Below are 14,434 nucleotides of genomic sequence, written 5' to 3'. Positions count from 1 at the left end.
CTTAGTGTTTTATATTTTAAATTATTTGTAAAATGTAGAAAACTATCGTTCATTGAATGGTTGCCTTATTCATCTGCTTCCTCTTCGTCACCATCTTCTTCGTCATTGTCACCGCCTTGTGCATTGGAACCGGCTTCTCCTTCATTAACGCCCTTCTTCTTCTTTCGCTTTCTAATTCTCTTCTTCTTCTTCTTTTCAGCCATTTCGTAATTGGGTGGAGGTGGAGAGTTTTTACCTTGTGGTTGATTTGCCTCTGATTTTCCAGCAAATATATTCGCCACAACTGTTTTGACTGGAGCTCCTCCTGAAGAAGGTTTCGATGCATTCAAAGATGATGACGGATTGAAATTACTTCCTGGAGGTGGTCCATGAGCAACATCAGCAGTTTTTCCTCGAAGGTGTGGAGGAACATAGGCAGAAACTTTAGCTGTAGTGTTGGGAGATTGTGAGTGGAATTGTTGAGAGGAATTCTTGTTGGCTGAAGCTGAAGAGGTTCCATTGACGACACCTTGATTAAGGACACGAGGTGAAGGAGGACGATTCTTGTGTCTGCTTGCTAATACAGGACGAAAGATGGCATGATAGAGGAAATCATCTTGAGGCAACGTGAGTTGATACATTAATTGGCCATTGTACTTGTAAATTTGGAACTTGTTGGCAACACGTAACTTGGGGTAATGAGTTCCAACAATGAAGAGTCGAGAGTCTGGAGACCAGTGTGCAAAGGTTGGTTCTGCAGCTTGATTAATTCCCATCAAACGTTTTCTCTCTCTGTCAAAGAAAAGAAGTGTACCAGTGAAGCCTCCAAATCCAGCCAGCACGAGGAATCTTCCATGAGGTGCATAGAAAATTTTGTTCACTTTCCAGTTGGTAGTGTTTTCTGGTTGTTGTAAGAATTCAAAAATTGGTTGAGATTGAGCATCAAACAAGGTTGCTCTCATATTTGGGCCAGAATAGCCATAGACAGCAACAAATTCGTTTCCTCTTGGAGACCATTGCAAATCGTGAACTGGTCCTTCTTCCTCCAATTGAATATCCTTAGAAAGATTACCATTGGATCTCACATAGTACAGCTTGTTTTCACCATAGTAACTCTTATCACTTTGGTCGGTGTTTGTTGCTGTATACACGAGTAAGGCGGTACCAATCTTATTCCAACGCATTTCCACAGAGTCAACATCGTGTGAAAAATGTTTGGTTGCTGCTGGACGTTTGACATTGGACAATTTGTACAGTCTCACACTATTTTGCTCAGTTGATTTGTTAGTGTTGTGTGTATAAATTGCAAATGTACTCTTTGGAGAAAGTGCAAATGCGTGCACTTTTCTTTGAATGACAATATCGTTACGAAGTTGGAACGATATTTGTTTTTGTCCTGTTTGCTCATTCAATGTTTCCTCAACATTGTAAAAAGTGACAGTTTCTTGAGAAGGATTGAAATAAGCCATGAGAGTTTCATCTTCATTCCATTGAATCACTGGCCATAATCCGCTCTCAGTAGGCTTGTGTGAAAATTTCATAAGTAAATGCTCGCTCTCATTCAATTCGATTGGAGTGGAAGACAAATTCAAGGATAGTCCACCTTGTGTGCTTGCTGATGGTTTTAATTTCCACACTCTCAAATTGTAATTCAAAATATTGTCATCTTGTCCTGTTGCTTCCCCGTTCCACTTTCCCAAAGTTATTAAATAGCTATTTCGAGGAGAGAAATGAACTTTTGTGATGGCAATTTCTTTTTGCTGAACAAGAATGTATCTATTGACGCCTGAGAATGAGTCCATGACAAAGAGTCTGGAAACTTTGTTAGGTGAGAATGGATCAATCTTATCAAGGTAAGCCAAATAGGTTCCGTCATCAGAGTACATCAAGAGGTCAGAAGGTTGAGTGCTCAACTGTGGAACCTCCTCGGAGGGAATTAGTTCAATCTTATCAGTAGTTGTATTCGATTGATCCTGATAACGAATTGAATAATTACGAATACCACCCGACTTGGAGTTTACTAATATATTCATCAATGCCATGTTGACAGTCGTATGGTTGATGGTTCGGATTGTTCATATGAATCCAAACGTGTTATAGGGTTGTCATCATTACATCATTCAAGAATCATCATATAAAATCAAGACAATTAAACTTTGCACATAAGAAAACAATTTTGAATACATACCGACAAGTTGAATGGAAGGCTCATCCATCACTACACCACTCTCCATTTGTCTGTACCCTTCGGCATCTTCATCCATTGACTGCTGTGTATTGGGTGAATTGACCACATTGGTTGCAAGTGTTGGATTGGATTTCTTTGGTTCTGCTGATGATGGCTGGCTAGGAGAAGTTGTTGTTGTAGTAGTATTAGCACTACTACCTTGCCATGCGCTTGGATTGTTGCTCGTAGTACTCTTAGCACCTTTGTTTGCAGTAATAGCAACAGAAGAAGGAGGATTCTTCTTTTGTCCGGAAAGAGAAGACTGATCATTCTTTCCAGCTTGCTGCTGATTTCCACTTGCTCTGTGTTGCTGTCTTTGACCACCACCCGACGATGATGGAGCATGATTTGTGCTGCCACTCGGAGACGAAGATATCGGCTGCTTATTGTTGCTCATTTTTTTTTGAAGCAAATGGTCTTCGAAAAAATGTCTGAAAACCAAACCGCCCTCGGCGATGAAGACACTTATCACCTTCGCCATCACGCCTCTATCAAAGAGGTCGCTGATCGCCCGCATACTGCAAACAAATCTCTCTCTACTCAAAAATCGGCACATGATAAATTGAGAGAGGAGATGGAAAACGAAATTTTAGAAACTCCGTCCTCCGTCAATATAGCCAATTTGTCGGTAATACAACCCAGCACTGTATGCAACTCTCCTATGTTGTCGCAACCGGAGGTCTCTAATATTACTACAACCTCTGGCGTCTCAGTTTTTAGTACCTCGGCCATGACCGACGACCATTCTACCAAACTGAAGCGACATCATAAACTCTTCAGAGTGGTGGCCTTTACTACCAACTCTGTCGAAGAAGTCCTTGCAACCGTCGCAATGAATGCCGATGCGTTGTACGGTAGTAGAGTTGTCAGTGAATTGGAGTGCATTATTCTCTTCTTCAAGTCGCGCAAATTGGCAAACCAAGCAATATCTTCTGGTGCTAAGTCCAAGCTAACCATGATTCCTCAAACCGTCAAAACGTCATTCCGTTATAAGGTCGACAAAGACTTAGATAAGACTAATATGCACTCTATTATCTCAACTCTTGGTACTTCTATCAACAACATCAATTTTAGCAAGATAGATGATCAAGAGTTTTGGGCTATTGGTACTAATATTGAATTACCAGCCAATCATTTGAAGAAATTTAAGCTTTCCAAAATGAGAACAGATATCTCTCGTTTCCGTATCGCCTTTAACGGTAAAGAAAAAGATCTTCCTAAACTCAAGGGTGCCATTAGTTCCCAATGGAAAGTCAAGATTGAGAGTATCGAGTTGGCTAATAAGGTGGCTGTTGTTGGTGTCAAAAAGGATCAAATCACCAATAACATTACCAAGTTCGTCCAAGTTGGAAATCATAGTTTCAGAAACCTCTCATTCTCTACTAGAGTTGCCAACTCCATCAGTCACAGAATGGAAGCTGTTGAAAAACAAATGTCTGAAATGTCATCAGCTCTCCAAAAATTGACAAAGGAAATGGCTGTCTGGTCTGGAAAAAAGGTCACTGAAGGCTTTAATAAGATCAACAAAGCTATTGAAGAAATTAACCAAAAAGTCAACGCTCTCTTAGGCACTACTACTCGCAAGAGTAAAAGTGGGCATAAGAAGGGCCGACATTCCCTTTAATGGCCTCTCATTCTATAAGAAACTCCTTCAATTTAGGTACTGCTAATTTCGGAGGAGTTGGCTGGGTAAAACAATCTCAATTACTTACCCTAGCCCGAAAATATGAACTGGATATCCTTAATATCCAGGAAACTCATTTAAAATCCAGTACGGAAGACTATTGGAATGTATGGTATTTCAGGTCCTTCTTTCGTGGCTACTTAGTCTATACTTCCAACGCCACCGAGGGAGATAATGGAGCAGGAATTGCTACTATTGTCAAACCGTCACCTTTTATTAAGGTACTCCAATTCATCGAGCATATTCAAGGCAGACTATCAGAAGTCATTTTGGAACATAAATGCCTAGGTGTGGTCCGTATTTTCAATTGGTATGGCCCGGCTAACAAAAACAAATTAGAATTCATGAATAAGGCTCTCAATATTATCAACATTGCTGCTCAAACAGCGGTCTTGCATGGTGAACGTATTGTCATATTGGGAGACTTGAATGCCAATACTAAAACATTCAATAAGGTATCCTATGCTGCCCATGAGCGACTATTAATTGACCAATGTGACAAATTGAAGCTCTTTGATGTTGTTCCCATTCCAAACACACCTTCGTTCTCTCAACGCAACAAATACTCTCATGGTTTTTCTCGCCCGGACCATATTATTACTTCCCACAATGATTATTCTAATGTAGATGATGTTTCTACTGCTTATTCTCACAAACTTTTAACTATCTCCTTTCCCAGTAACCCTATTTTAGACTTCCCAGAAAAGTTCAACAAATATATTATTCATCCTAAAACTCTGCAATCCAAGATGAAGGAAATTAATAACGATTTTGCTATGGACAACCCTAGCACTCTCTTAGAAGCCCAAAATACCCTTGCTAAAATTGTGAAGAAATATGGCTCTCCTAGCACCGACAAGCCTTCATTGATTACTGATAATCGTAATGTTAGACAATTTCAGACGATCATTTTTGATTTGAAACAGTATCTTTATAAGCGTAAATATGTCTCTACTGTCACCAGCCAGTTCTTGAATAATAATTTTAGCCTCAACAATATTAAGGCTAAATTAGAGGAAGCTAAAGCCTCGCTTAACAAGCTTATTGGATCTCTATTGGCTGACCGTAAACGGGTCTTCGTGAATAGAATTAACAATCTTAGCTCTAAACAACCGTACTCCTATGCCTTCAGAAAAGAATTAGTCAGTTCTTCTATACTCAATGTAGTCCAAAGTAACCATAACTCGATAATTGTAGATCATTTTTCAGCCATGTTTAACACAGAACAAGAAGTGACTAAAACCCTTCCGGAAATCAAGAAAAATAATACTGTAGCCCAATGGAAATTCCAACATATCACTGCCAAAGAGTTGGGTAAAGTTATTTCTAAAACAAAAAATTCCATGGCTGGCTATGATAATATCTCGGTGCCGTTGTTGAAAATTCTAGACAACAATTCGCTCCAAGTACTTGCAAAATGTATCAATCACACAATTGACAGTGAAATGGTTCCTAAAGAATTGGGTATTGGTATTCTACTCCCATTACCCAAAGTCAATATGCCTACAAAATTATCAGACTTTAGACCTATAGTAGTATTATCTGTGATCTATCGCCTATTTTCTTCTATTATCAACAAACAATTCATGAATATCCTTGAAGAGGCTAATTTAATCCATACTGCTCAGCGAGGATTCATGAAAAAAGGCTCAACATTAGAGCACCTTATCAATCTTCGGACTGCCCTAGCATACAAATGTCAGCACAAACAAGAAGTATTCGCTATGGCTTTAGATATCAAAAATGCTTATGGATCAGTAATCCATAAAAGATTTATCAGCATTCTCAAAAAACATGGTTTCCGTAGCTCTGTCATTAATCTCTTGACATCCATGATTTCCAATAGCGTTATGAAAGTACTAGTTAACGGATTCCTATCCTCCCCTTTCGATGCGAATGTTGGAGTCCCACAAGGCGACCCTTCAAGTCCAGCATGGTTTAATCTCTATATTAACTCCTCAACTAATATACAAGAAAAACTAAAAGGAGTCCAAATATTTGATATTACTATCCTTTTATTATTATATGCCGATGATATTTTATTGATAGCTAATACTAAGATTGAAATGAATTCCTCTCTTAAAAGCCTCGGCCGAGAGTTAAAGAAAATAGGACTCGCTTTAGCTCCCAAGAAATGCAAGCTCTTAGCTATTACAGCTAAATCTAAACTATCTAAAGCCCTAGTCACTATTGGACAGGATACAATTGCCTCGTCTACTTCTATTGAATACCTTGGGGGTATATGTACCTTTAAGGATAATCTTTCTTGGTCCTCTGATAACCCAGTCAACAAAATCTCGAATCGACTTGCATCAGCTAAAACTTCTAATCTATATCTCAACAGTATCACCACTACAATTATGTCTAAAATTATATCATTGCCTAGATATGCCTGTAGCTTCAATGGAATCAGTAAGAATTCTCTAGACAAAGCAGATATTATGGTTGCTAATTTTATCAGAAAGGCTATTGGATTAGATTACACATTATCAAAATCAGTCGTTTTTAATTGCAAACAAATTGGGGGTCTTGGTATTACTCGCCCCTCTATTTTATTCTCTATTGAACCTATTTGCACAGCAGTTAGATTATTCAATTCCTCATCCTCCATCACCAAAAATATAGCTTTGGCTGCTTGGAAAGATACTACTTTTAACGAACCATTTTGGAACCACGTGAAAAATATTGCTGCTCAAAATAATTGGTCTCTCCAATACATTGATGAACGATATTCATTTGTCAATGAATACGAAACCCCTGTCGACCCTAGAACTGAATTGCTAAACAGTGATAGATCAACCATGAGCATTTCTGGCCTTGGAACCTTAGACCATAATAGAATCTGGCATCCATGTACCATCTCCTTTTGGAACAATTATTCACTCAAACCATTCCAGCAACGACTGTTATTTGCTCACCTGCACAAAGCAGAAATCCTTAGAAATTTCGGAAAAGATTACCCTAATTGCCACATTTGCAACACCAAAGCCAACTGGGAACATGTATTCACCTCATGCGCCATGTGTAGCCCAGAAATCAAATCATTATACACAAAATGGGACAATAGTTCCCTCAAATTCAACGCCCCGCTTGTCAGACTTCCCTCTAACCATTCTCTCTCTTGTATTCCAATGGAGTGGAATGGTAGTATCAAAGACGAATCTCTCCAACAACTAGACCTATCTCCCCCAGCCTTGACTGATTGGCTAAATGAAATATATCTCTCATTCGCTGCTTATGTTGGCAGTTGTTACAAAAACGCCACTTGGAACAGTTCTACTGTACTCAAGAAGGCTAGAGGATATATAATTAAACCCAAAACTGCAAAATTTGCAACTGCTTGGGAAACATGTAGCAATCAGCTTGGCGAACTCAACTCCGACAACATTTAAACCCCACACATACACACCCATTAGACACACTCTCGTCGGACAATTGAGTACCTATAATTTGTTTATTCTTCAATAAACCCATCCCTGTATTTTTTTTTGAAGCAAATTTTCTATTCAATGAATCTTTGAGATGACGAAGATCCTTCTGGTACCATAGAAATCCATGAAAGTAAGGTGAGAGAATATACGAAGGGATATCACTGCATTGGCAACCTACTGTTGTTCAGTTCCCGAAACGCAATGACAAAAGACATGGCCCCAAAATTTAGAGTAACGTACAGCTTTAAAAAAAAATGCAAAAAACAACTAGGATCAATTCGTTAGGGAGAAAATCAGTCGTCGAACAGAAACCACCGACAATGTCATCAAGCAATGCTCGGAGAACTAGTACCATGAATGAAAAAGTCTCTCCATATGCTAGTCAACAAAAACAGCAATCCAATCAAGCTCCAAAGTACAATAGAGGACATTCTACTCCGGTGCTGTCATCATCATCACAAAGTCTTAGAAATCAAAATGAACATTATTCACGATCATCTACTCCACAACAACACAAACGACCGAGTAATCAAGAATCCTTCTCCCGAAATGATCATGAAATTTCAGATGAAAAGGCTTTGAACGGAGAAAAATCCATAACAATTACCTTGTTGACAAGTTTTTTATCTGAGGGAGAAAAATGTTTGAAAAATCGAAATTGGGAGAGAGGAATTATATCATTCACAAAAGCGTTGGAGTATGATCCTTCAAACAAGTATGCATTTGTGTGTCGTTCAAAATGTCACATGAATTTGGGAGCGTTTGACAAGGGAATTGAAGATGCAGAACAAGCATTAGAAATTGACCCAACCTATCATCGAGCATATTTGGCCAAAGCTGAGTGTTTATATGCGTCAGGAAAGTTTGAATATGCCCTAGTTTACTATTATAAGGGATATGACTTGCGAAAAGATATTGAGGATTTTAAGAAGGGAATTCGGAAAGCAAAAATTGCAATCAACGAATCCATTGAACAAGACGAAATTGACAGAAACATCAAAAACATGAAACAACCATTATACTGCCGAGTGAGCACCGCTCGAACAATGCTCTCTACTGGTCGACCTTCGTCAGCAAAGTCTACAAGGTCTGTCACAAGTACAACCACATACAAATCTAATATGCACTCTGTGACCATTCCCTCCTCGAGAAGAGTAGTGTCGCCAAGAGAGGTCTTTCAAGGAGGCAAAACAAGTGTCTCACCTCCCCCAAGCTCGATATTGTCAAGGCCTTCCTCTGCAAGGCATGTCTCATCTCAATCGAATACTTCTCGAGGAGGAACAGGTCCCTTTGGTAGACCTCAGTCTGCAGGACCCACACGAAATGGATCACAACCCTTCTCCAATTCTCAACCATCTAGTAACACCTCAAAACGACCCATTTCTGCATCCAACTCCATGCAATCCAAAGACGTTAAACAAGCCAACACTAATTCCTTTTTAAACACAAGTGGAAACGTTTCAGCACGCTCGACGTATTCCTTCTCTCGACCACCTTCTTCCCAAAGACCAAAGAGTGCTACCACCACAAGAAAAGAAAAGTATTTACTTGGAGAATTTACCAAAGATGAAGAGTACCTGAGCGCATTGCTCACCGATAAGAGTAAGTAGTAGTTAATAATATTATCAGCTATATATTATTTCTCACCGAATGAAATGTATGTTTAAATAGCTTTGAGAAAATCCATGTCAGGAGATCCTTCTAAAAAACCACTCTCAGACATTACCAACATTGTACAAGATACCTTAGAATTTTTAGACAAGAGAAAAGAATTTTGGAGACACTCTATAACAACGGGATCCACCACGTCAGCCATTCACGTCACACCCACTACTCCAACTCCCGTACATGCAAGCTCGTTTAATCCTTTCAGAAAAGACTTTTTCCACAACACTTCGACGGCATCTCCATGTGCGCGACCGAAATCAGCAAATGCAGTCATGTCATTCAAAGGAAGTTCTAGTCACAACTTGGCCCTGCTTTCCACTGCTCACAAGTACTCGTTATTCGTGTAATGGATGCACCCCCAACAGAATTGAAGAACCCAAAATCTTTTCTTTCCCGCCAAAAACCGTTAACGTTTGAATTTTAAAAAAAATAAAGAAAATGATGAAAACACCAAGCAAGGCCAAGATTCTCTCTTCACCCACTCACCATCAAACAGCCCTATCAGAAGGCGTGAAAAGTCCACAACCACAACAACCTAGATTTCTCTCTCCCACAGCTTCCTCCTCTGCCAGACGAAAGGAAATACTCTCGGCACGAGGTCAACAACAACAACAGAATCATCATCAGCCAACAACCACAACAACAACGAACAGTACTCCTCATAATCCACTTGTAACCCCACCACGACATGCTCACAGTAAATTACCTTCCTTCTCCTCCTCCTCATCCTCTACTCATTCCGTTCCTTCCAAACGAGGAACCCTTCTCTATGATCCGCTACTTTTCTCTGCTCCTTCCACAGCAGCCTCTACTAAATCCTCATCTGGTCGTGTTCCTAGCCAAGCAATAGCAACAACAACAACACCCAATAGAAACAATTATCATTACTATGCTAACGGACAGAAATTGAATCATGATGATGATGAAAATTCATTAACCGTTCCTACACTCCATTCACCCCGAAGCAAAGGAATTCTCAAATCTCCACCTCCTCCTCCCATTCAACTCATTCCAGAAGTATATAGAGATGCCTGTACCAATCTTCATACATTGGGAATTTGTAGTCCCTCTGCAAGTCGATTCTTCTCGCCTTATTCGTCCTTCGCAAGTGTCATTACTGGTTCATCCTCTCATCCACAACAACAACAACAACAACCCTTCTACAAGAAACAAGGTAAATTTGGCACGCTCATTCTACAAACTTCTCTTTCCAAACTCACCAAAGGCATCTTGTTAGATAAGGAAGAATATTTAACCATTGGATGTTATCGGGAGTGTAACATTCGAGTGAATCATCGATGTTTTCTCAAATTAGATCCCGATTATGATGAACAGGGAAATCCATGCATGTTTTTATGTGTCTATGAAGGTGCCAATCTCATCAAATTGAATGGAGAAGTATTGGAAGGATTATGGGACGACGAGGACATGGATGGAATTTTACTCAAACACGACGATGAAATTCGAATTGTGGACAAGTTGTTGTACTATGAAAATTATGAACAGTATGAACGAGAACGTCGTCTCTCGTTGTTGAATGATGTGGTTGCCACGTTACCTCTGTTCAATAAGGAAAATGTCATTCCTGAACTGCCAACCACTCCCAATAAGAACAATCAAAAAGCAATGAACACTGCATCTTGTGGTTTGAAAGGTCAACAACAACAACAACAACCATCAACATCCTCCCAAATGGCACCACCTGTTGTTATTGTTGCTGATCAGGAAATGAAGAGTCCTCCAATCAACAAGGGTTTTTCATCATATGTTGACACACCCAAGAGAAAAGATTCCATTCAGAAAAAATCCATTTCCACACAAAGAAAATCCACAACACCTTATTCATTCCATGTAGATGCTGTTCATGTTGGAAGTGTTACGGTGGCTACCAATTCTTCTCTTCTTTTTGACTGTGGTCCAGCAACTGAGAATAGTAACAACAAGCCCTCATTGGATCATCAAGGATTGAACAATCATGGAATGACTTCTTCATTGTGTAATAGTGCCAGAAAGTCCGTATCATTTGGTGAGACCATCGATATTCAATATTACAAGCCAAGTCATGAGCCAAAGAGAGTATCTGCGGCCAATCGACTTGTCATTGATGAAGATCTTGTCACGACATCATCCTCCCAAACCACTGATGATTCTACCATTTCATTTGGATGTGACAATGACACTACTTCTCATGCCGATGATTTGACTTTGACTCAAAATAATATTACTAGCCTCAGTAATATTTGTCAAATCATTCACATTCAGGGAGATCAACAATGCACAGTACAACCAGTTCTAGAATCTGCAAAACCACCCACAACTACACCTTTCCCAGTTCTTGATGCAGATGTCGATTTACTTTTGCAAGAGTTTACCATTCCCAAACCACCACATACAGTCAATCAAGACGATGTAAAGGACGATGAAGATAACATGAATGAAATGGAACACTCACAATCGGTACAAGATCATGTCGTCATGGAAAAGGAGATTCAATCTGAAAACTTTAATCTTGAACGACATGACGACAATGTCTTACACAATGATGACATGATGGAACAAGATGTAGATCCGATAATTCCACAAACAACAGAATCACAATCTGTATTATTTGAGGATGAAGATTCACTGGACGCTATTCCTACACCTCACAGCGGATCTTCGAGAGGATCTTCCCAACGAAAACGTTCCACACCTGTCACAGAAGAATCTGAGTCTGATGGGTCATTGTCATCTGCTAGCTCAACAAGATCCTTCTTTGGAGAAGATGATGAGTCTTTCCTTAATATGAATTTTTATGCTCCTCCACGAATGAATGTCACTTCATCATTATTTGAAAGAACAAGTGAAGAAGTGTTAGAACATGTTGATGAACGCATTGAATTAACACATGACGATCACTTGGATTCTTCAATGATTGAAGATGAAAAGACTCTTAATGGTAGTGCACAAGAATCTGTAGTGGAACAACAACAACAACATCAACTGAACACTATTTGTAACACTCCGCCAAGACAACAAACAGCCAAGAGAGGTAGAGACGACGAAGATTCGAATTCCAATTCACCATCCATGAGAACTCCTTCATGTTCTGCTGAAAAGGACACTAAGAAGACGAAAGAATGTGTTTCTGACATGGAAGCTGAGCCGCTTCTTGCTAGCTCTGTGAATAGAACACTTGAATTTGAGTTACCAAATACATTTGAATCTTGTGTATTGGACGAGACTGTACAAACTACAACTTCACCATTGAAATCAATTGAAGTGTCACACAGTCCTCAGGAAGATGTTTCGAATCAAACACAGGAAGAAATAGTAACTCCAACCACTGAAGAGTCTAATGCTCTTCAAGATGAAGTTGTGGATGTTGTATTGAAGAAGAAATCAATTAGAAGAAGAAGAGCAAAGAAAGAGTCCTCTAGTAGTGTTGAGGATGAAGAACAAACAAAACCCTCAAATAACATCTCAACTTCACCAGAGGCTTCAGTCACTCAAGTCCCAAGACGAAACAGAAAATTAAAGAAGTAAATAATCGTTTCTTTAATATGAGATGAAGTTAGTAGTGATTGTGTTTCAAACGAATGCCGTTCAATTTATTGTTGAAGGCTCTTTTAAATTTGTTCCAACACTTTTTGTAATGTGTCAGAAACCTCCTTACTGATTAAGGTGTTAATGAAAAAAAAACCCTTAATTTGTTTGTTGGAATCCAACGATTGATACTTTTCTTTCATGAATGACTTAATTTCCTCTATAGAATAATTGTCACCCTTATATTCTGGAAATGTAGAATTGAATGACACCTTTCGCTTCTTCAAAACTTCCTCTAATAGATCCGTCTTTGTAAACACCACAAAGATTGGACAATTATTGACATACTCTAAACTCAACAATTCTTGAAAGCAATCAATCGTTTCCTTCGATCTTGTATCATTGTGATCGGTAAGTATAATAATATTTTTTAACACAAAGTTAAATATTTGACACTTCAACACACCTATTCAACTCATGATCTTCATAACACATTTGGAATGCTTCTCTCATTGAAACCATAAATAAAATTGCATCGGTGCGCTGCGAGAGTGCCTTTGCCCACTTTTTTCTTTCATTTCGTTGACCTGTGGTTCATTAATGAAACAATTTCGTAGTCAAAATGTATTTAAATGTTCAAATAATATTTTGTTAAAATACAAACAAACCTCCAGTATCAGTTCTGTCATGATAATGTCATTCATGTTTCCACACCAACAATTATTATTAAAAACAATCATGTCACCAATGATTTTCACACTTACATGGTAATTTTGTAATTTTCAAATTCCACTTCCTCTCCTTTAATGACACCCACTGTTTTGAGTTGCATTCTTTTAAAATCTTCAAACGTTGGTTGATACTCTTTACATGCAATTCTAGTGTAATGTTTAAAGAAATACTTGTAATCTCCAGTTAAATGCAGTTGTGGATACAATTCACAAGATTCAATAACCTCTCGAACGTGGTGATGATCAACGAGTTTTTGGAATATTGGTCCTTGATTGACAAGTTTCTCTCGATGGGAATGGTCAAATCGAGAATCGACATATTGATCGACCAAGGATGCCAATTCCGAGGCCAATTTCTTCAATTCCGAGTTCAATACCACTGATGGATGTTCTGTAATTGTTTTTAAATTATTGAATATCGAGTATTGTATGGTCTCTGCATATTTATGTCTTTCTTTTGTATTTAATTCTTGATTTTTCAAATGATAGATTTGGCGTTGAAATGTGGTTTTTCCTCCTTCTCCCGTACCCAGAAGAATCAATGATTTGGTTCCTTTCCAACCCGATGGAATGACTCCTGTGATGAATTGAAAGTTAAGAAGTGGTGAGCTGCTTTTTTTCATTCTTGATTTGTCCGTGGCAAGTGACAGGTCACCAGATTGACCCGCCCTTTGTGACTTGAGCGTACTACAACAAAGAGTCTCTAATTGAAGTTGTCAATCATCTTGTTGAGTTCTGACCCATGAATGCTCTTCAAAGACACCATACGAACCCTTGTAAACCACAGGAGTAGTTCTTTAATAATAGAAAAAAGATGTCATTTCATAATTTTTAATCTAAAAGGTTAAAACGTAACTCCATACCAGTTTACAATTCTTCAAAGTTGCAGTCTTGTGCCTTACTGAAAGATTTTATCAAGAGGGATCCCTTTTGTTACGTCCACACGACTCTCCCTTAAACCTGAATGTGATTTTGATATTTCAAACAAATGACATTTCACCAGTCTTTGAATCAAAAAAACGTAAAATTTTGGGAGAATACATGACAAAACAAGGTCCCAAAATAATTACTAATGAGGATTACTAACGAGAACAATGACCGTTCAACAGCAAGATGTCATTTTTCTCAACAGTAACCCCGTTCTTCTTTTTTCCATAAATAGTGCTCAATTCACACAACAATTACATTG

General features: G+C 38.7%; 5 protein-coding genes across 5 annotated transcripts; 3 read left to right on the top strand and 2 right to left on the bottom strand.

Moving 5' to 3' along the window:
- Positions 1–65: 65 nt before the first annotated feature.
- Positions 66–2,603, bottom strand: C9374_008539 (uncharacterized protein; the record flags this gene model as incomplete). Its single annotated transcript, XM_044698626.1, has 2 exons — positions 66–1,999; positions 2,168–2,603. The coding sequence occupies 2 exons, from the start codon at positions 2,601–2,603 to the stop codon at positions 66–68; spliced, it is 2,370 nt and encodes a 789-aa protein (XP_044545658.1).
- A 264-nt stretch (positions 2,604–2,867) lies between these two features.
- C9374_008538 (uncharacterized protein) lies at positions 2,868–7,282 on the top strand (the record flags this gene model as incomplete). Its single annotated transcript, XM_044698625.1, has 2 exons — positions 2,868–3,798; positions 3,867–7,282. The coding sequence occupies 2 exons, from the start codon at positions 2,868–2,870 to the stop codon at positions 7,280–7,282; spliced, it is 4,347 nt and encodes a 1,448-aa protein (XP_044545657.1).
- A 293-nt stretch (positions 7,283–7,575) lies between these two features.
- Positions 7,576–9,336, top strand: C9374_008537 (uncharacterized protein; the record flags this gene model as incomplete). Its single annotated transcript, XM_044698624.1, has 2 exons — positions 7,576–8,923; positions 8,993–9,336. 2 exons carry the CDS (start codon positions 7,576–7,578, stop codon positions 9,334–9,336), a joined length of 1,692 nt encoding a protein of 563 aa, XP_044545656.1.
- Positions 9,337–9,427: 91 nt separating this feature from the next.
- C9374_008536 (uncharacterized protein) lies at positions 9,428–12,514 on the top strand (the record flags this gene model as incomplete). The annotated part of the gene is made up of 1 exon (XM_044698623.1): positions 9,428–12,514. One exon carries the CDS (start codon positions 9,428–9,430, stop codon positions 12,512–12,514), a length of 3,087 nt encoding a protein of 1,028 aa, XP_044545655.1.
- Positions 12,515–12,597: 83 nt separating this feature from the next.
- On the bottom strand, positions 12,598–13,868 carry C9374_008535 (uncharacterized protein; the record flags this gene model as incomplete). The annotated part of the gene is made up of 4 exons (XM_044698622.1): positions 12,598–12,907; positions 12,981–13,101; positions 13,183–13,196; positions 13,279–13,868. 4 exons carry the CDS (start codon positions 13,866–13,868, stop codon positions 12,598–12,600), a joined length of 1,035 nt encoding a protein of 344 aa, XP_044545654.1.
- Positions 13,869–14,434: the final 566 nt, after the last annotated feature.

Source organism: Naegleria lovaniensis (assembly GCF_003324165.1).
Source record: "Naegleria lovaniensis strain ATCC 30569 chromosome Unknown tig036, whole genome shotgun sequence".
NCBI lineage: Eukaryota > Heterolobosea > Eutetramitea > Acrasida > Naegleriidae > Naegleria > Naegleria lovaniensis.
The sequence above is the reverse complement of the archived record's forward strand: the minus strand, read 5'-3'. Positions and strand labels throughout refer to the sequence as shown.